The 24,139-nt window shown below is 31.9% G+C and overlaps 2 protein-coding genes across 2 annotated transcripts; one reads left to right on the forward strand and one right to left on the reverse strand.

The window, feature by feature from the left end:
- Positions 1-3,778: 3,778 nt before the first annotated feature.
- LOC142544668 (uncharacterized) lies at positions 3,779-4,989 on the reverse strand. Its single transcript, XM_075651701.1, has 2 exons — positions 4,603-4,989; positions 3,779-4,234 (listed from the first exon to the last, which is right to left on the reverse strand). The coding sequence occupies exons 1-2, from the start codon at positions 4,739-4,741 to the stop codon at positions 4,023-4,025; spliced, it is 351 nt and encodes a 116-aa protein (XP_075507816.1). The 5' UTR covers positions 4,742-4,989; the 3' UTR covers positions 3,779-4,022.
- Positions 4,990-14,324: 9,335 nt separating this feature from the next.
- LOC142545977 (tubulin-folding cofactor B) lies at positions 14,325-23,997 on the forward strand. The gene is made up of 9 exons (XM_075653440.1): positions 14,325-14,827; positions 18,280-18,419; positions 18,969-19,120; positions 19,801-19,919; positions 21,032-21,090; positions 21,168-21,209; positions 22,172-22,305; positions 22,661-22,730; positions 23,692-23,997. Exons 2-9 carry the CDS (start codon positions 18,315-18,317, stop codon positions 23,737-23,739), a joined length of 729 nt encoding a protein of 242 aa, XP_075509555.1. The 5' UTR covers positions 14,325-14,827; positions 18,280-18,314; the 3' UTR covers positions 23,740-23,997.
- Positions 23,998-24,139: the final 142 nt, after the last annotated feature.

Below are 24,139 nucleotides of genomic sequence, written 5' to 3' on the forward strand. Positions count from 1 at the left end.
ATTTATTTATAAATGATAATTAATTTTCTTCATTTGTCAATAAATTGTATAACTTAGCAATTATTCGGACACTTGGAAAGAACAAACAAATCGTGAGAGGAACTTAAAATTCGAGAATTTTCGAGATATTTACTGCATCTATCAGGATACGCGCGGATAGTGAGATCGTGATGTGTTTCTATCGGTTAATGACTCTACAGACAAGTCAGTCAATGCAAGATGGATTTTATTGCCCGTCTGTTTCACATTTTTTGAGAGATTATTATTGATTGATTTTTACTATCAAATAGATAGAGCTGTTTATTTGGGGAAAGACTACGACCCACCAGTGGTTCTAGACCGTTTATTGTGCAGGGGCACACACGATGTATCATGGAGTCGTAAGGGCTATGTTTTGTTAATATAATAGAGGGAGCAACACTCTTTTTAAGTAGAATGGGAAAATCAATTATATAAATGGTAATGCATAAAATCGTTTATCTAATTTAGGCTTGTTCATGTTCGATCTCTCAATTTACTCATGTGCTAATTTAATATCATGTTTTTTTATGTTAACTCTGATTTAACATATTGAACATGTGAGGATCATATGTTTTCAACTAGCCCAAATTAAAACGATGAAGTAATACATAAAAGTGTCGCTAAAATTTAACTATCTGCGCATTTCAGTCCTCAATTTTACCCGTGTCGTGTGCTAATTTAGTCCCTCGAGTATATATGTTTACTGATGAAAAAATTAATGTCGTGGATATATATGATTGAGACAATTAAACATACTACGAGGACCAAATTGGTACATAGATAAATTGAGGGACTTAACTGAGAAGGCATCTAAATTATGATTTTATGTATTATCCCATTAAATATCGAATGATATATAAACTTCATTAGTTATCGGTTGGATGAGTTGTATTTTAATATTTAATTCATGAACTGTATGGTATAAATGAAGTAGATAAGGTAATGAATCTGGAAGTTTTAATTGGTGTGTGGTGCCGGGGGACATGTATAGGTGAGGAGAGCGGAGTCCAAGGGAAGTAGAAGCAGACACACGGTATTAATTGGCTTGAAGATTATCTTGATATTTTGTGGGATACACGTTATATTATACTATAATATTATTCGTTTGTCAAATATAATTTTTAAAAGTATCTTTTTCATTAGAAGAACTAATATTAAAAAGGTTTATATCATATTTGTTAGGTTGAGAGTTAAGTTTAGAATGAGTGGATAAATTTTCTAGATAATTTGCAAATATTTCGATTTGGTCAGCAACAATAAAATAATATCTTCGTCAGTTGAGTTCTCAACAAGTATATATTGAAGACTGTGTGGAAATAGACTGATTGAAACTGTTTAAATAAAATGATTTATTAAAAATCAGTTGGATGAGATATCAAATGAAATGTAAAAGCTTGTTGACTGAAAAATAAATTGACATAAGTTTGTTTATCAATGTTCGAACATTTCAATACTTCTACATCACTTTTCCTTGCTCACAGAAGGATTGTACCAAAAAACCGATTGTTACAAATGTTGAAGTTGTTCACTTTATCAGGACTTACCACACAGCCTAACTAAAATACTTAGTAACATTTCTTACCAAAACGAGAAGTTAGACTTCTCTCAATTACAAATATTTCACAAATAAATTCTAAGCACAAATTGATCTTCAAATAATAATATAATAACTTGTCGGTGTCTGTTTGTTATCGGTTTGATTCGCATTCAGCTTTTTCAAGAAGATACGAGAGATCAGATAATTCTGAATTTTAAGATATTCAAAAGCTTGTCAAACTGATCTGTTTATAGACTTATCTGCATAACAATCATATTTTAAATCATATATCCGTTTTCGAATACAGAGATTGATGGTGTCAGCATATGAATGCTGGCATTATGTTGGAGTATATGACTATTGATATGAAAAACTTCATCCTATATTTTAGTTGGTATCTGATTGTCAATAACTGATATTTTTCAGAAAATGTTTGGATTTGAGTTGACTGATCGGCTGACATAAACTACTATCAGTTGGCCTCCATCATTTGTCCTAAGATCAATTTTCATATCAAAATATCTTTTGTACCGTCAGTTTAACTAAGTAGTCCGTTGGACTTCTTGCTACGTGAATATTCAGTTTTCTTTTTTAATTCAATTAAGTTATACTCTGTAATTATCTTTTGGATCATTAACATTGTTCAATCACAAAAACTAAAATGTTCTAACAATATTGTTGAAAAAAAAAACTACAAAAGATAAAATATCTCAAAAACTCGGTGTATATCGTGTGTTTGCTGTCTTGATATTTAAACATATAATGTTTATAATGAAACTATGAATATAATTATAATTGTTTCGTAATAAATTTCATGCAAAGTATCACACAATATTTTTTTTTTTAAAAAAGCTGAAAATTTTGGATAATTTTTTTCATTAGCACAATGTTTTGGGCTTTTCTAAAGAAGGGAAAAACCAAGTCGAAAGTCTATTATCCGAACACAATTTGCAGTATTCAAATGCCAATTAGTAGATACTGCCAAATTCTTTTAATAGCTCTAGTTTTGTCGACTGTGAAGATTCATGGCCGGGTTTGTATTATATCACTATTAAATATATTTTAGAAAACTGAATGGCTTAGAGACATAATTATATAATATAGTTGATTTTGTCACAAATACTAATAAACAACACTTATTTTTTCATTAATATATTAAAATATAATTGAGATTAATTAATACTTTGTACGTAAATCCCAATATTGTGCTTTGATCCCTAGAGATCATTTGATCAAGTTTATGTGATGATTACTTAATTAATACACAATGATACATACGTTTAATGCATCATAACACGAATCTGTCTTGATTTTCAAACTATATATTCAACTTGTTTTTTTTCATGATTTTCAATTATATAAGCATTTGTTACAAAATAATTGAGACCCAACTATGTTGAAATCTTATCTCAACTATTTATGATTTAAATCGTTTTAAATACTTTTTGTTAAATTAATTTTCACATTCATCGAGTATCGTTTTTTTTTTATTTGTTTTCCCTTTATTTTATTTTTGCAGAGGTGTACCCTTATGGAGGCTACTGGCTAGCCAACCCATACGTACAGGTTATATATAATTATATATTTGGGTTTATTAATTATAGTTTTAATGGGCTAAAAAATCTCTAAATTAATCTAATAATGTTGAGATCATAAAATTTATTAATTTGTAGAAATATTAATTAATAATTTATTATTTTAAAGAGTTTTTTTTATCAAGCAAACATAAATTGAATTAGATAAAAACTTATTGTGTTACATCAATATATGTATCATATTCTTTGAATTAATATAAATAAAAAATTCATTATACACATATATTTATAAAAATAAATAACTTATATTCATTGTTTTTTTAATTCAATAATATTCATTATATTTATTGATCAAATATAATAAACTATATATATAAACACTATAAACAGAACAATTAAATTTAATTATATACCATATCGCTATTACATATGATTGTTCGACGTATAAGTTTGATTTACGATGAATGTTCCCTGCATCCGTACAAGATAATTGAAAGAAATAAATTTGGCATCATATGACGTATTCAATACGTACTTCTAAGTATTCGTTGGATCGGGACCGATTAATCAGGTGGCATAGAAATGGGCGGAGAGGACATATATAATATTCAAGGAGGTACTTATTAAACTTGAGAGGATTTCCTTAAGTTCAAAACTCAATTATACCAAACACCTCAGTCCAAAATAAAAATAATAATAAATGAAATAAATTCATTAGGAAAAACATAAATTCTATGTACAAGTTTCTTTCTGCATACAAACTACTTAATAAAACTGGAACTACCCAACCCTACAGATGTATACATACACATGAGCGAAGTATACAGGAACAGCAACCAAGCTGTATTGCCTTCTACAATTATATATGCCTATATCTCCTATGCTCTACGAGTATACATGTGTCGAATTATTTATTCGTTCTATGTAAATTACTTATACCCCCTAAGATTCTTATGTTTAAGGATCCCTTTGTACATAACTTGCCAATTTAGGGGCATCGCCTCTAAATTTTCATCGTTTTTTTGACCAATAACACTGGTCGGAATCGACAAGTGCGTACAGTCACGCCCTTTCTCAGCCACGGAGTACTCCACCACGTCGTTGGAGAACCTCACCTTTTTCTTCCCATCTCTAGCTTCACCTAATTAAAAAGTCCATGCAAAATTAATTAACCACATATTTCCCAATAGTATCTAAGCTGCATCGGGTGAAAGTCATTCATTCCTAGTAGGGTAGGGGGAAGGATGATTGTAGTTACAAATCGGCCTTGTCCAGTGGTAGCTAGGAATCGGAATTTCGTGGACAGAAAACAAAAATCGAAAAATTATGGGGCAAAATATTAATTTTAAATATCTATATAATTGTTTAAGAGAAAGGAGAGGCGACCTTTGTCCCTATCCATCCTAATTTTAAAATTAATTTTTAACAGAATCTCATTTTATTTATACTTATTTTTTAATATTTTAACAAATAAATAAAAAAAATTTAAGCAAGAGAATTAGTTAGTACCTGTGGAATGCTTGATTTCGGATTCCATCTTCTTCATGAAATCGGAGAGAAGGCGCTTGTGGGCTTGCATGGCTAAGAAAACCACGCTGCCGGAAACTGCGAAAACTGTCATGAAACCTGTTCCCAAAGAATTCTCCATCTTTTTTCCCAGCCCCTTTAATTAAATTTTTATTATTTAAATCTGTGTTCAAAAGATCAGAGGATTGATATCCTTTACAAGAAAAAAATGAATCATTTTCTTGGTTTAAATAGGGTAATGATGAAGACGAGAGGAGGTTGAATTTGAAGGTGGTTTCGATGAATAGTGTGAACGGGGATGAAGAAAAATTTAATGTCGCAGTTGACAAAAAAGAAACGATTTTCATTGGAGGAATTTTACAGTTTTGTTTGGTTTTTACAACGTCAAATGCCATGAATGGATGAGAAAGGAGTTGGTTATATTTGATGGTGTTTCAAAACTGAGAATTTTGTAGGACAATGATTAAATTATATTTTCATGGTGCTAAAATCAAATTAAGGGGAAATTACAATTTTGGTTATTTGTATTTTTTTTTTTTTTGGATTATGGTCATCTTGTTAAAAGCAAAAACTTGTGTGAGACGGTCTCACAGGTCGTATTTTGTGATACAGATCTTTTATTTGTGTCATCCATGAAAAAATATTACTTTTTATGCAAAAAGTATTACTTTTTATCGTGAATATCGGTAGATTTGACCCGTCTCACATATAAAAAATCGTGAGACCGTCTCAAAAAAAACCTACTCCTTGTTAACTTGTCAAATTTCAGTTTCCATTCGGTATCTTTTCTTTTTCATGCTATTTTGTTCAAAGTTCAGACGCATCAGTGACTTTGACATCCATTAATGTTTACATATGTAGCTCAACATCAATACCACCGTTGAAAAAAGACGAAAATTATTAACAATTGAAATAAAATTACTAAGAATCAATTTCGATAACATAAATTATCAAAATTGCAAAAAAAATAAAAAGACAAATATTGTAATTTTCTCTTAAATTAATTTTAAGCAAAATCGTATGTTATGAGTCATACGAATATTTGAAAATTCAAAAGTCTATCTTTTCAAAAATAATCAAAAGTATAGATAAAGATAAATAAATATTTTACTATGATACAATAGTTGCCTATATATAGATGATATAAAATAATCGTATGAAATATTTTTGTGATTAGAGAAGAGTGGTATCAAAGATGAAGTTTTAATATTAAAAAACAAGCATAAAACATGTTAGTTTTCAATGCGTGGAAAAGTATACAGCATAAACTACATATTCAATTAGAAGATAATTGAATTCTTCACGTTTAGTTTGGTCATGATGGGGGGCTTATCACCTGAACCGTGGAGTATGAGCCACGAGTTCCAGAGTTTGTATATTGGCAAAAACTTGTGTGAGACGGTCTCACGGGTCGTATTTGTGAGACATATATTTTATTTGGGTCATTCATGAAAAAATATTCTTTTTTATGCTAAGAGTATTACTTTTTATTGTGAATATCCGCAGGGTTGACCCGTCTCACAGTATTAAGATCCGTGAGACGGTCTCACATGAGACCCACTCTTATATTTTTAGCATTTTTTAAATACTTTTTGAAAAAACAAATAGCGGAAATTAAATCAAAAATTGATTTTTTTATGTATTTATATCTACTTATATATGCGATTTTTGGTACGCTATATTTCCAAAATTAATTTTTTTAATTTATTTTTCATTTTGGCGATTTTGGTCATTTTCTTGCAAGTTTATTTATTTTTTCTATAAGAGTGTTTACGTAACTGGAAACATTAGTGCTACGAATAAAAATGTTAAAGTTACAAAAAATAAATAAAAAATAGTGGATTAAGACAGAAAATCACAACAATTTTTTTAAAAAAATGTCAAAATTACAATTTTCCCACCACAAAACAGGATATCTATTTGGTTATAATTTTTTTGAAATGATGTGGTTATATATATATATATTTTTTTTTATATATTTTCAAAATAAGATATTGACCATTGATCATGCCAAATATTCTTGATTGTTTAATTTTAACCATAAAATGAATATTATAAAATAAAATATTATAATAAGGTCCACCACAACCGAATTATGTGGAGTTAGTCGCTCTCATTTTGGGACCATGATCCTCTACTGTGTCATCCCCACAGTAGAAGATGTTGTGCCACAAATTTTTTTTTTCAAAGCTTTTATATATGTTTTAAATATTTTTTATCATTTTTTTGGATTTTTTGTTTTAAAATTTTTTTTACTCCCACTCAAAAAAATATTTTTTAATATTTTTTGTTCCTTTTAAAATATATTATAATTTTTTCCTTCTTTTTTGTTAGCAGAACCAAGTGTTTACCACATTAATGAAAATTCGATGTTTTTTGGTAGAATTGATTGATGACGAAAACAAAACACAAATTTTTAATCTTGTTCGAGTATCGATGAAAATGGACGAATCAAGCATGCGAAAAGAACTAAAATTTAAACATAAAATATGTTTTACTTTCAAAACAAACGAGGTAAACAAAATGTCAAAAAAAAATCAAAAATAGAAAAAAAAAAGAGAATTATAATATATTTTAAAAAGAGCAAAAAAATATTTAAAAATGAAAATTTTGAGTGAAAGTAAAAGAAAGATTAAAACAAAAAATCCAAAAAAATGAAAAATAAATTAAAACATACATAAAAAAGCTTTTAAAAAAAAAAAAAACTTTGTGGCACAACATCCCCTGCTGTGGAGATGCCACGGTAGAAGATCCAGCTCCCTCATTTTGCACTAAAAACGTGAATTTTCTTTGCACTAAAGGTTGGTCAAATTAATTTGGAGTGAGTCGCTATCATTTTTCCTTTCACACATCGGACGGAGAAGCGCAAAGGATCGGAAATGGAAAACAACGTGAATATTTCCCAACTAGAGACGTGCTAAGAAATACACGAAAACTCATTATATTATTCATTATAATATAAAAAAACTATATAAATAGATTTATCATAGTTATTTCGAGGAGTTGCAAATGGTGACCTTACTCTCTTTCTAACGAGCTTTCAAACCGATACCAGAAAATTCCATTAGGAGTGTGAAAATAAATATTTTTTAAATTATACTTTAATTATCAAAATAATATATATATATATATTACATACACACAAAATAATAGCCATTATTTATTTTGAAACCCAATTAGTGATATAAAAATTAATTTAACAAATATTGAAAGTTTGATCAATATATTTGTCAATGTATATACGTAGTTTTTAAATAATTTTCACGTCACGATATTAGTGTCAATGATAGGTGAATTTTGATACTGATAAAATTTAAAATATAATTAAATTAAAATCTGGACGAAAAGAATTTTAAAAAAAATACTGAATAGGAGGTTTATCTATATTAATATTGGATAGAAATTCTGGACGAGAAGATAAGATTCAACCGAGTTTCTCCTTCACCTAAAATCGATTTCGATAAATTAAATATATTGAAGTAATTTAATGGACGTAAACTCCATTTAACCAATTTAAATAATTGGATAAAACTAGCTCAAACCAAACTCTTGCAACTTAATTTCCTACGTAATTTAGATACACGTCCCCTTCACTTGATTAAAAAAATGATGGAATATCGCCATTCGTCTTGCCAAAAATATTTTTAAAAAAATATGTAATTTCATTTTCACGTGGTCTAAGGACTAAGATCATTATTGTAAATTTACGCATTTCAAAAATATGAAACGCCAAAAAATTAAATAAATAAACTTTAATCTAAAATTGGATTCTAGAAAAGTAGATGATAACCATTTTCTTTTTTTTGTTTTTGTTTTTTTATCTTTATACAAATAAATATTGTCATTTCTGACTCTTGAATATAATATTAGTTTTATCCCTGATTAGAATAAATAGATAACGAATACAAGGTAACATGACGTACATATTCACTCCATCGTGTCTTTTTTAGTATAAATTTTTCGTCAAAGAGAATGATTGATTGGTTCAATTATAATAAGTCAAATTCAAAAGTACACGGTATTTACTCTCATTCGTGGAGTAAGTCTCTTTGAGATGGTCACACAATTATATAATTATGAGATGACTTGACCCGATTTATAATTATCATGAAAAATAATAATACTTTTGATATAAAAATAATTTTTTTTCATAACTTGGGTCTGTTTTAAAAAAATGACTTTTGAGACCGTCTCACACGAGTTTTCGTGTCTCATTCTAATATTTTATCTCTTTGCTTTTTGAGAATATATACTAAATATCCTTTATCCAAATCATTTTTTTTATTTAATTTTATAATCTCTATGAAAATGTTGCAATCTAGAAAAAAGAAAAACACAGAGATAATATTATAATTGAACATATTCAGACTTATTGATAAATCTGAGCTAAGTTTATGGTTGTTCTACTGTTGTATTATAGGAAACAGACGCTCGTCATAATCCTCATAGCATAACGAGAAGGAAGGGTATCTTTTAAAGACATTGTACTTTCGTTCCGTAATCGTTTTCTGCATTTCTTTTTTCATGTTCCTCTTGTTCACTACAAAAAAACGGAAGGCATAGCGATGGTTTTTTTGAACCGTCGCTATATAGCAACGGTTTTTAATAAAATCGTCGCTTATCAAATAAAACGACTGTTAAATAAAAACCGTTGCTACAAAAGCGACGGTTTATGAAAAACCGTCGCCAATATAGCGACGGGTTTTCTTGAACCGTCGCTATTATTGCGACTATTTGCTAAAACCGTAGTTATTTTTTGTGACGAGTATTTTACCGGTCGCATTATGCCACGGTCTTGTATTTAACCGTCGCACATGGCGACGGGAAAAAACCCGTCGCAAAAAATGGCGACAGGTTTGTAAGACAGTCGCAATATTAGCGACAGGTAATATAAAAATTGTCGCGAATACAGCGACGGTTTTAATAAAACCGTCGCTGTAATAGCGATGGTTTTAAATAAACCGTTGCTTAATTTGTTAAGCGATGGTTATACTAAAACCCGTCGCTACTATAGCGACAGTTCAAGAACAACCGTCGCTATTATAGCGACGGTTATATTAAAATCGTCGCCGATCTAAACGGCAACGATGTTTGCCAAACTGTCGTTATAATAGCGACGGTTTTTCACAAAACCGTCGCTATGATAACGACGGTTTCAGTTGAACCGTTGCTATATAGGGACGGTTTTTTCGTATTTATTTCGTAGATTTGCTCGTCGGTGCGATCTTCCAGCGTTACGTGGAGCTGCATATCTTCGCGCAAATCAGGTTTGATTTTTTTTTTACCGAAAATTTACTACATAATTTTAATTTTTGTGTAGTAGTTTTTTTTATGAATTTTATGGTTACAAACCGTCGCTTTTAAACGGCGGTTTTTAAAAAAAACCGCTATAGCGACGGTATTCTTCAAAAAAACCGTCGCTTAATGTAGCGACGATGTTTATATATCCGTCGCTTATATTAGCGACGATGTTAATATAAACCGTCGTTTGTATTAGCGACGGTGTTATGTAAACCGTCGCTACTATAGCGACGGTTTAAATAAACACTGTCGCTAATATAAGCGACGGTGTTCTTCAAAAAAACCGTCGCTACATGCGACGGGAGTTGAAAAACCGTCGCTTTTAGAATGCGACGCAACCTTCCGTTACGGATCGCCAAAAACATACACCTGTGACATGTCATAAGAAATCAATAATGTATTGCGCTTATCCACACATCACATATTGAATGAACGAACATAATTTATTCACTCAGCACACGTATCATGTATATATTAAGTGGATGAATACATTATCCATATAAGTAGCATATACCAAACGAACTACAATGAGTAAAATTGCGATGGATTGCATAATCATGGACACTTTACATTTAAATTGCTTTCGATGGATTAGCTCAGCAGAGTAACATGCAATTCATATACATTTCAACTATACATATGTGGATGGAAAACAATGTTCTAAATAAACTTTGGCGAAAATCACAATATTGTTTCGTATATTATTTGTCTTTGTGCAATATAATTTTGATTATTTATGTTGTTAAATTTCAGTTTTAATCATGTATTTTTAAATTTTAAGCAACTTTATTTTTTTTTCTCGAGAAAACTGATGTTGTATGGTACACATTAGCGTAACGTAAATAAAAATAATGAACTAATATTTAAATTTAACAATTCAATTGACCGAAATATAAATACATAGCATATAAATTGTAATTTCCCCTTAACTTTAAACCAAGTTTTTGTTTGTCCTATTTTGAGATGGAAATTTACTTATTTGGAAACGAATTTAATGTTATCCATTAATCCGAGGACCATAAATTTGTTTTTCCAATTTGAGTCTTCTTGGCGTGTCACTTCTATTACCGGTAATTAAGAACCCAATTCGAGGATTTATTTTTAATTATATCACCAACTGAATTTATTAAAATTTAGTTTGTACTGATAATCAGTTAAAAGTTAAAAAAGATGGAATTTAATTTGTTTTTTCTATATGAATTTTATTGAATCTTTTTTAGCGGTTGAGGATGTTTTTAATGTGTTCCAAACAAAAGCGTATGAATAAACATGAATATAATAATAATGATAATGATAATAAATTAAATGCATGAACATAAATTATCACACGACCAAGATCATCGGGGTTTTTCTTACCATGCGCTCAATTGTAGACTTTGCGCTACCACGATTCGACAAAATCAAGTCCGCCAACCAAACAGATCTATCATGGATAATTGACACTAGACAACTATTTGAGTTTTACAAACATTAAATCTAACAACGTAACGAAATAACGGTCAAAACTTTATATCAGTTATTAGAAGGCACCAGAAATCAAGTTTTTTTTTTTTTTTAATTTAAAAAAATCGTCCAAGCAATTCTTAGTTCACAAATCTCAAATCTTAATCCTCGGCCACTCTCTCTATATATATCAAAAGTATAGATTATATTATGTTATTTATAAATTTGGCTTAAATTAAGATAATTGATTTGATCTTTATCATGTTTTCATCATATCCTCCCTTATGTAGATTAAGTTATCCGAGTTGGAAATTTGCTTTGGAAAAGAAACGACTAACCTTGCCGCAGCTATCTGGTTTTGAGGAAATAGATAAGATTGACCAAGGCGAATGGATTTTCTGGCAGCTAACATAGCAGTCGGTGAGCAAGATTTTATAACATTAGCATTTGGTTATACAAGGGTTTTCCACCCAGAGAAGCCAGAGACAAAAGCCCAGGCTGCCATGCCTCTTTCAACATGTATTGTTTCTATTGTGGGTAAGACTGTGTATGCTGGGGAGAGCACTAACAACAGATTAAAGATAAGAATGTCTCTATTGGAGACATCATTAACGGTAGGGCAATGATAAGACTAATATCGAGGAACTAAGACAACACCGGCAGTGAGGCACGACTCCAAAGTCCCTCTCATATTCACGCGCCTACCAACCCAGCTCACTAGCACCCACATCAGTAAAACCTCTCATGTCCACTTGTCATTTTGTATGCGATTCTACAATGTTACACTTTGACTGATAACTATAACTTCTGACTTAATGGTAAAAATCTGATCATCATAGTCAATGTCAGTTCCTTATAATTTTACATTAAAATATTAAAACTGATGTCAGTTCCTTACAATTTTACTAATTTTTAGTGTTACGTCAGATATTTACAATTGAAAAATTCTCTTTTGGTTATGAAACTTTAAATTTTTTTATCAAGGTATAGTTGTTAACAAATAAAAAGAAATTATAACATTAACTATCCAAACTAGAATGAAGTGAAATTTGATACCAAAAATACCAACACATAAAAAAAAGATGAAAGACTCTTGGTCATCGGTAATATATATTTTTAGAATAAAGTTTTTGATGAAAATTAAATAAATTTAGTTTTGAAAATCATTTTAAAAACGTAACTCTGATAAATAAAATACCAAATCCATCCAACTAAATGAATTCTTAGTTAATTAAGTAAACATTTACATTAAAGGAAATTACATAAATAACACCGAAGTTCAATCAAATACAAGTGAGCTTTTGTCACAATACTTTAATTTATTGTTGCATTTCCATCCCTTGAAAATATTTACACTGAATATATATATATAAATTTTTTAGAAAAAAAATACTACAATTATTGATATTTTTAAATATGTCGGTTGTTTGGTTCCGCACTGTGGCAGAGGCCATGGTTGGTCGGAGAGAAATGGGCATGACATTTGTAGTTGCAAACAATGTACTGAACGGGGATGAAATACCAGTTATATTTGTTGTTTTAAACTGTACTATATTTTGGTCAAATTAATTATATGTTGTTCATCTAAGAAGTAAGGCTTAACTTTCCAGCTGTTGCAGCATAGGCCATACTCAATACTTTTCTGAATCGGATTGGGAGTGAGGACATTCGCTACTGGAAAAATAGCAAAGACGGAAAATATTCAGTTAAGACAGGATATCTCTCGGAAATTAAATGTACAGCTCCCCCACCGTTTCAATCGAATCACCCGCATCTTGATTGGTGGAAAAGAATCTGGACTCTAAACCTGCCTCCCAAGGTACGCATTTTCTTGTGGCGTGCTTCAAAAAAATTCATTCCGTAAAGATGAATTTACTAGCACATCATGTTCCAGTTGATGGTTGTCGTGATTTGTGTAAATTATCTTTTGCAACCACATGCCATGTTTTATTCTTTTGTCCTAATATTAAACTAGTGTGGAAACCTACTGTATTTTGAATTGTGTTGAAAAAGTTGAGGGGAGTTGATTTCATTGAGCTTGCATATGTGATATTTAAGCATTTTGATACTGAGGCATTTGAGTTGTTTGTGGTATGAGTTGGGCTTTGTGGACAGAAATTTGTAAAGGTGTAGCGAAATTAGAATTGATTGGGTTTACTCCTTCCTGAGCGCTTTTCGGCAGCATGGTAAGACTTTGTCCACCAGATTAGGTTCGGCCAATTTATTGAGTCAGTGTTGGGTGCCTCCAACTCCGAATAAGTTGCGACTAGACGTTGATGCTGGGTTTGATGAAGGTAGAAACCGGTTCAGTGTTGGGGCTGTGATCCGAGATAATATTAGTAGAGTTTTGGGAGCTTCGGCTCACATTATTCGTCATCCGGGATCAGTAAAAGATGCGGAATTATGTGCTATAAGGTTCGGTATGGAGTTTTGTTTAAATCTTGGACTTCACGATGTTAATATTTTCTCAGATTCGATACTTGCTGTTCAAGCCATTAGCAGCTCATTAGTTGACCTTAGTCCTAGTGGAGTGCTCACAATCGACATTCTCAATATGCTGAAGACGGATGCTTTCTTGTCTATCAACCACATGCCGAGATCGGCCAACCGGGCTGCTCATCGGTTAGCTTGTGAAGCTTCTGATGTTTCTTCTTTTGTTGTTTGGTGTTCGGGTGATATACCAGCTTGATTACTTAGCATTGTAAATCAAGATATTCTGAAATAATTAATTTGTTTTACTTAAAAAAAATATATATATGTTGTTCATATATATTATTTAATATATTTAATTTTTAATAATTTATGTAAAAGATACGTCTTTGATTAAAGTATAACATTATTTAAACACAAAATGTAATAGATAATTTAATGCTCGAGATTTTAAATGATATAAGATACTTTTTCGAGTTAAATACCACACTAAATCGTCGAATATAAACTGGTATAGTGGTCTACACACACACACGCACGCACACGCTATTAAAAAAAAAGGAAACCCGAAATCCCCAAATGGAAACCCTAATCCCTAACCCCATTCCCGTCGGTCTCTCTTTCCCTCTCCTGGTTTCGCGTCTCCATCGCCCCTATTGACCGGAAAGTGGCCGGAGACCATCATGAGTGATAGCCCATGACCTGTATATTTGATTCGAGCCATGAATCTATGAATTTAAGCCTCATTTCGTGCAACCCGAGCCCAAGTCGCGAATGTTCTTCATCGATTTTCGGACCATTTTGCCCGCGATTTCTTCGATGTTAGGCAGTGGGTCGATGGTATTTGAGCTCTAGATCAATTACGAGCAAGCCTAGCTCGTTTCCCGTCGCCCAGCTGTTTTCCCGGCGAATTTCGCCGATGTACCACCTGCGAGCAGCCTTTGTTCCGAGTTTAGTTCGAGTTGCTTCGATTTTTGAGCATTTTAGACTCGATTTCAATCTTGTTTCCAAAATCCTTGTTCAAGATTCGCAGGCTACCGGGGAGTGAGAATTTACCCATTCCATTTAATTTGATTTTTGACTTGTTTATCACAATATATTGATTATTGTTTGGGTTTAACATTTTAGGTATCGAATTTGGACGATTTCAAGGTATTTTTGACAACCTAAAATAATTGCTGAATTAGTTGGTGTGATATTTTGGGAAATTAAATTGGTTGCTATTATGGTTGTATTAGTGAGTTGAATGTTTGACTAGAAATTGACCGATAATCGAATAATCTCGAGACTTTGGAAAATAGTCGGACTTTGAGAATTTGGGAATTTTAGTTGAATTATTGGAATGACTGCGAATTAAATATTTATCGGCTTAACGAATTATTTAAGGATGCATTTGGATTGATGTACTTCAAATCAACCCATTCCATGTTTATATAAGGTTTCGTGTTAATTAAAATAGATTTTAAGTTCACCCATGTATTTGAAATTCATTTTACTTTGTGTAACTAATGTTTAAATGATTAAGGTATGCATTTAAAATTTCATTAGTTGTTTCATTGTTAACAATAAAAATATAATCAAAATCTTTGTATTTCAAATTCATCCATCCAAATGCAACCTAAATTAGTATAGGCCAAGGATTTGAAGTTGGAAGTTCAAGTTGATCGTTTGGACTGCGGTTAAGTGGTTAGATATGTTACGACAGAGTAATGGTAACACATAAATTACATTTATGCATATTCATGTCCCGTTATTTGTACTTATGTGATTCGTTAGCTGTCCATTTTGAGCCTTGATCTTGGGATTTCCAGCCAAATATGTTGGTGTTTCTCCAATGTTGTAATTTACTTGTTCATTTTGAACCTAGTTCTTGGGATATCCAGTCAAATATGTTGGGTATCCAATACAAGATTCAATTTCGGGCTTTAATCCATAGTTATAAAAGGCGAGCGCCTGGCTGCGCCTAGGCGACAGGCGCAGCCAGGCGCACCTTTTGCGCCTGGGTCACCCAGGCGCAACACATTAATCAAGCGCTGCTGAAAGGCGCGCGCTTGTGCGCCTGTACCAACAAAGCCATTTATGGTATGATTCTATACATATAATTAAAGCCCAATAAGTTTAAAAGCTCAATAACAAACAAAATACGTATTTTATGTTTTAAAAAGCCCTGCATGTGTCCGTTTTTCTCCCTAGCGACCTCTCAATTTCTCTCTGTGTATGCTACTGCAGCGGTCTTTCTCTAGTCTCTACGTCTTAATTCTCAAACTTTTTCTGCTTCTGTCATCTGCGTCTTACGTCTTGCGTGCAACACTGCAGCGGCTTTCTGTAGTCTCTACGTCTAAATATACTATGATGCACTTACAGCTTAATAATGAATTTTAGATGATTGGAGTTTGTTTTTTGTTATGATTTATGTTACATTATCTGTTAATTGATTTTTATTTATATTATTTGTTATTTTTGTGAAAAGTATTTAATTTAAATAGCATAAAATAATTTATATATGTTGAATTTTAAAATTTGTGTCAAATGCGCCTTGCGCCTCAGGCCCCAAGGAACCCTAGCGCTTTAGTGCCCCCCAAATAACTATGCTTTAATCCAATTCCCCATGATAGAAAATTAATTTGATCACTTGGTATACCTTTCGTTAGCAGATCTGCGGAATTTTCCTTTGATTTTACGTAATCAATAGAAATAATGGTATTAGAGATCCAACTATCACATGACATCATGTCTACGACATATACGTCGAGACTGACCATCACACGCATCTTCATTTACAACGTAGTTGCCAATAAGATTGCCTCCTTCCACAAGTTTTGGGGTAGTATCAAATTCAAGAACCATGCATTCATTTTGCAAAGGCTTTATTGTTCTATTAAATTCTAATTGAACGATCAACTCTTCGAGACTCATCTCCCGACGTTTATGTTTAAGATATTTCTTGGAGTCTTTCACGAAAGGCAATTTTTCAACATGACCGCCTTGGAATAATTCAATTATGATCAATTCCTTCATCGTGTATTTCTTGCATGATCGTCGTTTGCAAATTTTGCACTTGTGCTTTGGCAAGCTTGGAATCAACGATTTTAAATAAAACATCATCTAACTATGAATTTCTTCATACCGAAATTTTCGAACATATGTTTCGTATCAAGTGACTCAAATAATTTCTTTTCCATTCTGACTGTTTGGAAATCCAAGTTCTAAGATTTTATTTCTTGCAAAAACTTGGATTAAAGCACAATTGCTTAAAAATTTTGAAACTAGAAGAAAACTCTTGAATTTAATTCAGAAGTTTGAATTTTAAGCATGTAAACTTAGAAAATCCAAATTCAAGCATATATATCTTAGAAATTCGGTTTTTAAGTGCAACAATTTTAAAATTCTCACGTAGAATTAAATTAGAGAAGAAGAAAAGATGAAAAATAGTGTGAAAAATGCAAGTGTAGGAGATCTATTTATACTTTTTGAATGGACTCAAACAAAAAAGACACGTCTTATAGCGGATCTTCCAAAAAAAAAGAGAAATTTAGGCCAAAATATCAAATGAAAGAGGTATTTTTTCCAGTGCACTATTTCTCCATCTTTCACAAGGACAAATTACTCTTAAGCAGCTCCAGCGAGATAGATATGATCAAGAGTACAAGTTTAATTGTAATGTACTAGTTGTGATTCTTTTAAAAGCGAACTAAGTCGGGAGTACAAGTTTATTTGTAATGTAATAGATTGTGATTCTTTTTAAAGCGACCCAACCTATTTTCGCTTCTTTTCTTAAAATAATTTTGCATGGGTAGTTCTATCTCTCCAGTGGGTTTTGATTTCTTTAGAATCACATGTACATAAAAAGTAAGAAATTTTAATTAAAAAGGAGACAAAGATAGGCCGTCACTTTTAAAAGAATTGCAATAAGTATATTCCTATTAAACTCGTACTCTCGATCACTTCTATCTTGTTGGAGCTGCTTGAGAATGGTGGTCTTTTGGCCATGTGAAAGATGGAGAAATGATGCATGGAAAAATTGCACTTTTTTGTGAAATAGCGTATTGTTGGGGTGTGATAATTGAGCTGCTGGGAGAACGATTGAAACATGTTGCTTTGGTTGCTGTATGATTTAAAATAGTTTGAGTTGGATCGTTTACACCAATTATAACTTTTGGTAAAACAACAAATGTTCGGTTCTACAATTGGTATTAGAGTCAAGATCACCTGTTCGATTATCAAGGATTGCAATTATTGGGAGGGGATTGTTTGAGGTGTGATAATTGTCCTTGCTAGGAAAGTTATCGAAACGTGGTGTTTAGCTAGTCAGGCTGCTGTATTGTTCATAATACCTCTCTCTAAGACACGTTTATCTGTCAAATGCATATTGGAGCCCTTTGTTGTTTCTATACCAATGACCTTTGTTCTGCCTTGGGTTTATAAAAAAATCATTGGATTGCTTATTTTCTCACCATTTCGAGTGTTCATTTTATTTCATTACAGATTTTACTTGCACTGTAAAGGGGGAGCAGTAGGACATGGCTTCTTCCTTGTTACAGATTCCGGTGGATGACTCTATTGTTTTACGCGTCACCCACTCCAACATCAATAGTTTTTCTGCTGATATTCGTTTCTCTCTACAGGTGTGTGCCATTTTGCCAATCAAGTTTCTCTTACTGATGCTTGATGCTGTGGGTCTTCTGTTTTATTGTTATGGTTAAACTTCTGATCGCAATCAATTTTATGAAATAAAGTTGTAAATGTAACTCTTAATAGTCAGTACCTTGTATGTTTAGGTTGACTCATCCAGGTTTACCATGAATATGATCACTGCAACTTTTCTTAACTAGTAAATTGTTTTACCTTAATTACGAGCATCATAACCACTCCAATCGGTTTTCGCATGGAATATTGTTAGTGATTCCTATTCAACTTTGATGCTTGGCGTTTGAAACAATTTGGTGTTAGTCAGAAATGAATAAGTGACTTACACATAGGAGAGTTTGTTGTCTTGTCTATAGCTGATAAATGTTGAAATAAATTTTACTATCTGACATTGATTGGGGAAAGATGTAACAAATTTTCATTCTAAATTGTCCGGTCTACCATGCCAAATGTTGGTTTTTTGTATAAATATAAACAACTTGCCTCTATTTTCTTGATGCATAATTGTGTTTGTATGTTGTTATTAGATGACTGTAGAAGCTGTCAAAGAGAAGCTGTGGAAAAAGTGTGGAACTACTGTTGATTCAATGTGCCTTGAGCTTTATGATGATTCAGGGGACAAAGTCTCAGTTCTAGGCGATAACACAAGACCTCTTGGTTTCTATTCCCCACGAGATGGGTTAGTATATTGCATGTTGTTGAACTCGGCCTTCTTTTGTGAGTTATTATAATCTTGTGATCTTTTTGCTTTCTGGTGCCTCTTCCATAATCTTAATTGTATTATTTTTCTGCAAACTATTATTTATATGAACAACAGTGGTGGGGATGGGGGTAATATTTTTGCGTGGCTGCGTTGTTGTTTTCTTGGCCGTTTTCTTCATGATAAATGGGCATTGAGATATTGTTTAGTTGAATTACTCTATTTGATTTCACATGCTGGTGTACTTTTCCGGGGGCTATGTTTCACCTTCTATCGATTCAGAATAATCCATTTATCATATTATGTGGATTTGAAGTTTGAAATTTACATTCTATTTCTGTGCGTGTTGTTTTTCCTTTATTTGTTGAATATGGTTAAGTTTGTATTATGTATAGTTATTTATTTTACAGAATAACCATCATGCATATCCACTTATGAAAAGTTTATACTTGTTTGTCCGTTATGTAGGCAATCTGTAGCATGAAAATCTGTTCACTGGTTTCTTTTTTTTTTCCATTGTTTATTTTCTCATTCTATTTTTTAATACGGCTAGTTCTAATCTACCCAAAAAAATTGAACTCTGATATAAATTTTGTATTTTTGGTTTTGTTTGTGCTATAGACCTCGTCTATCTAACAATTTATGGTTGTATTTGCCAGCTATCGGCTGCATGTCATTGATATCGATCCATCATCTATAACATCTGGTGGTTGGCTGGATAACACTTCCCTTGTGGAGAAATACAAAATTTCGGAAGAAGCATATGACAAACTTGATGGTATGGAATTTTCTCGCTAGACCGATTTTATTTTTAAAAGGTTATGGAGCTAAATTAGGACACTCGAGTACATTGAGTCCATTGTTCATCACAAGAAGCCGTTGGACAGGATTGAATAATATTTAGAGCAGTTCGGCGGCAGGCCCATACTTGAGATGAGGGACATGAGGCGGTCGCCTCAGGCCTACTGATATGATATTTTATTTAACTAACTTCAAATAAAAACAAAAAAAACAAAATTTATTCTTGTATATAAGCCCAATAGTTTCAAAGATAAATAACTTCATTTAAAAAAAAAATTGTATTGACATCTGGTTACACAAAGCAATTACATTGTTTATCATCTCTTTCAACTTGATACCATAATAGCCAGTAATTTAGGTAATCGAATTTTATCATTATATTTTACTTCAATTATTAAAATTTGGTATGCAAATTTCTATTTGATTTTTGTTGTTGTAAATTTCTATATATCTATGATGTCTGATCTATATCCCAAGAAATGACCATTTCTTCTTATTTTTTTAACATTTGATTGATAATACAATAAATAGTTGCTATTAGAAATACAGAAAATCATGTATTTTTCAAAGCATAAGTCACGAATTGATTACTTTTTCTATCAGTTTGTCTGATTTTTTTAATAAAATGTATGATAAAATTATAAGACTAAAACATACATATCTAAATATTAAGTTATAAATGCTTTTCAAATCCAAATTATACAATTTTCTAATTATAATATATAGAAATTTATTAAAAAAATATTTCCTTTCAGGCTTTCACTATCTATCAAGTAGTAGAATCACATTATTAGTTGAGATTAAAGCAACTCTTTGATCGTGTATTTAGCTTAATGGAAAAACAATTATGTTAGTTGGGGGATTCTTTAGTGTATACGAAAAATTTGTTATAGAATTAATCAGTTTTGTTGCCTAACTCTATATTGACCCTCTAAATGCCATTTCCTTTTGTCTCAGTGACTTTATAATGTTGGTACACTTTTTCTTTATCATGCCTCGTATTCATCATTTGGTTTACAATTCTTTTCCTCAGTTCGCTAAATGCTTTCTTTACATGGCCTTGAGTAATTTTACTATCACATGTTTCAGGTACTTACAGAAAGTTAAAAGAAAAATTGGGATGTCAACATTCCAGTCACGAGTCTAAAGTAAAAAACTACAGAATATTATTTTTTGCCTCTTGGTTATTTCATATTTTGACCTTATCATTATTTCCTGCTAACAGATTTCAGACAGCTACATGAAAGACCTCTGTGCAAATATAAAGGTTTGAAAAATCAAATTCTTTACCTTATCTAATGACAAATTGAAAATCTTGATACGTCCTGATCGGATACTTTTTGTGACTTCTGATTATTAGATTTGTTTTCAAATCTTTCAATAAAAGCCATACTCATGTTCATACTTGAATATTTATATATTTTTATCTTCCATTTTCTTTCTGATGATTGAGGTGGGAGTCACGGGATAAATCCAACACAATTTTTTTTTAATGCACTTGACTTGCATGGAACAAACTTCATGACATGACCTTTTTATGATGGCTGGGCCATTTCATTACCTCTGTTTGTTTTTCGGGACTGTTCGATTCCTTCAATATAGAACTAACATTCAATATGAGGCTTAGTAATTTTTCTACTTGTGGTTTTGATTACATCGTGCACTTATGACCGCATTGCGTAACCGTCAATGACGCATATCACATTCGAATTTTATAAAGATATTTAATGAAGTGTTCAATGCTCTGTTAGCATTAGCATTCCAAGTCAGTTATACTGTAATTTCTAGATGTCAGGTGAGCATTACACCAGTCTTACGCATGACTCAGCGAGGTTAACAAGAAAGTAATCTACCTTTAATACCAAAGAGACCAAAAGTTCTTTCAGTCTACTATCTTAATAGGAGCCTCCTTGTTGCTTGATTGTTCTAAGAAAATATCTATCCGGATAATTTACTCGTCCTAGATGGAAACATTTTCCATTTCAAATGTGTGTTGGCTTAGCCATTTGATACAGAGAGGAGAATGATTTTTTCTAAGTGGATCCATTCAACTACTAGCATATAAATTTCAATGGCTCAGATCTAGATGACATTTGAAAGAGAGCAGGCTTGTAATTTTGTTGAGTACCCAATCTTTTCAGTTCTGCTGTTTTATCATCTAGTTTGATTTTTTGAGATCATATCACATCCAGATCTGACTTGTTTCATTATCTTTATCTTATGTAAAAGATCGGAGATAGATGTCAAGTTGAACCTGGAGAGAGAAGAGGGGTTATCAAATTTGTAGGCATTGCAGAGACTCTTGCACCTGGTTTCTGGGTTGGAGTTCAGTACGATGAACCTTTGGGAAAACATGATGGCATGTACGTTTCTCCCAGCTCTGACATTTTCTCCAAAAGTTATGTGCAATTTTTGAATATTAATATTTTTTTAATGATCTATAGCCATGAAAAGATTAAAAGTATTCTATTCATCATAACTGAGACTAAGAACCGTGCTGGCTAAGTTTAATATAGTTTCCACCCAATTAATATGTATTCCATTAACAAAATATTGTGGAGCGACCAATAATATTCTTATTTTGAATCCTGGGAATTCCAATTCTTGTTATCTTGAAATGTGGATGAATTAAAATATTGTTAATATGAAGATAAAGGTTGGGTATCTATAGGAAAATGTTTGAGGAGCTTGAGTCAAGCTTCCATTCAATTTTTGCAGGGTGAAAGGAAAGCGTTATTTTGATTGCCCTCCTCTTTGCGGTGGAATGGTCAGACCAGATAAAGTGAAGGTTTGTGCACCTATCTATATAATTGCAAATCCTAGATGCTCATATAATGCCGATGAGAGGCGTGGGACATTTACATGCCTTAAAAACTTATGGTTTTTCTTGCTTATCTATGAAAAAATAATTGAAACTTCAAATTTCCCGTGAAGGAGGAGATATATTTTAATCAATAAAATTTAGGCTGCTTGGATCTGCGTTAAAATATTTTCTGAAAATAATTGGCCAATGTTCCATTTATCTGGATCCCATCCTTTTACCTATTACCGACACTTTCCTCTTTAGTGTACGATCCAACAGAATGCAGATGAGCTGGAAAATAAGAACATTTTCCCCCGCCTTTCCTTCTTGCATTTGTTGCTGTTATGTTATGGCAAACATGGGATGGAAACCAAGATATGGTTTAGTGAGTAAAATAAAAGGGTAGCCAGGGTGAGAGGCAGGGCCAATCCTAGACTTTGAAGGGTCTGGCCAGAAAAGATCTATTACAATTAACTATGAAAAACTATGAAAAATTGATCTTGAATTTTTAGCTGCAACGTCTTCTATCGATATTTCATAATTAGGTTTTTCTAGAAATTAATTTTCAATTGAAATCATAGCTAATACACATTCAATCTTTGCTTGAACAACTTTAATTTAGAAAAAACTTATTTCTCTACCTTTCATTTTAATTAAACATCTTTAGGTTTTGTGAATTAAAGTTTAGGAATACCAAAACAAAAATAAAATTACAAAAAATTAAAAAAAGTCGGGGGCCGTCTCTGGCGTGGACTTTGCGGCGCCTCCGCGCCTTGACTGTGCCAGGGCCACCCCTGGTGGGAGGAGTTGCATTTATATAGGGGAAACAATCTTTTTCCGTGGATGTTTCGATCGCAGCGTTGGCTGATTTCGATATTTAGCTGCCTTATTACTTGATGGTGGCTAAATAATTAGTGTTCTCTACTTCCAATTTTGTTCATGTCAGGTTGGCGACTTTCCAGAACGTGATCCTTTCGAGGAAGAGGAAATATAAGTCAAAATGCAACGTATATTTGTGTTTTTCTATTCCATGCACAAGGAGAAAGGTACTGTGAATCACTTTTCTCGGATCCTCGTATTATACGTTGGATCAAGTTTCTATAAATAGGAAAAGTGGATTTTATCAAGGATCATTACTGTTTGGTTGGAATATTTATAAAATGTTAAATTTTGATAGATAAAAAATAATATGTGGTAATTATCGAGATGTTTGGTTAGATGTATTAATATAATGATTATTTAAATTTTTTTATGTCAATGGACAATTTCACCCAATTAAAAAATTATTTTCAAGTTTTTAACCTTTTTTTCTCTACCTTTATACGTTCAACTTCTCTTCTCCGCGCTTCCTTGGTCTTCTTTTTTGGGAATTGTTTCACCCTTTACTCTTCTTG

The sequence above is a fragment of the Primulina tabacum genome, chromosome 5 (genome assembly GCF_025594145.1).
Source record: "Primulina tabacum isolate GXHZ01 chromosome 5, ASM2559414v2, whole genome shotgun sequence".
Classification (NCBI taxonomy): Eukaryota; Viridiplantae; Streptophyta; class Magnoliopsida; order Lamiales; family Gesneriaceae; genus Primulina; species Primulina tabacum.

Bases quoted from the DNA above. Each gene is read 5' to 3' on its own strand.
- LOC142544668 (XM_075651701.1), bottom strand. From the start codon at position 4,741: ATGGAGAATTCTTTGGGAACAGGTTTCATGACAGTTTTCGCAGTTTCC. The intron at 4,235-4,602 runs GTACTAACTAAT...CTTTTTAATTAG, and splicing joins CGAAATCAAGCATTCCACAG to GTGAAGCTAGAGATGGGAAG.
- LOC142545977 (XM_075653440.1), top strand. From the start codon at position 18,315: ATGGCTTCTTCCTTGTTACAGATTCCGGTGGATGACTCTATTGTTTTA. The intron at 19,121-19,800 runs GTTAGTATATTG...TGTATTTGCCAG, and splicing joins TTCTATTCCCCACGAGATGG to CTATCGGCTGCATGTCATTG. The intron at 22,731-23,691 runs GTTTGTGCACCT...TGTTCATGTCAG, and splicing joins TCAGACCAGATAAAGTGAAG to GTTGGCGACTTTCCAGAACG.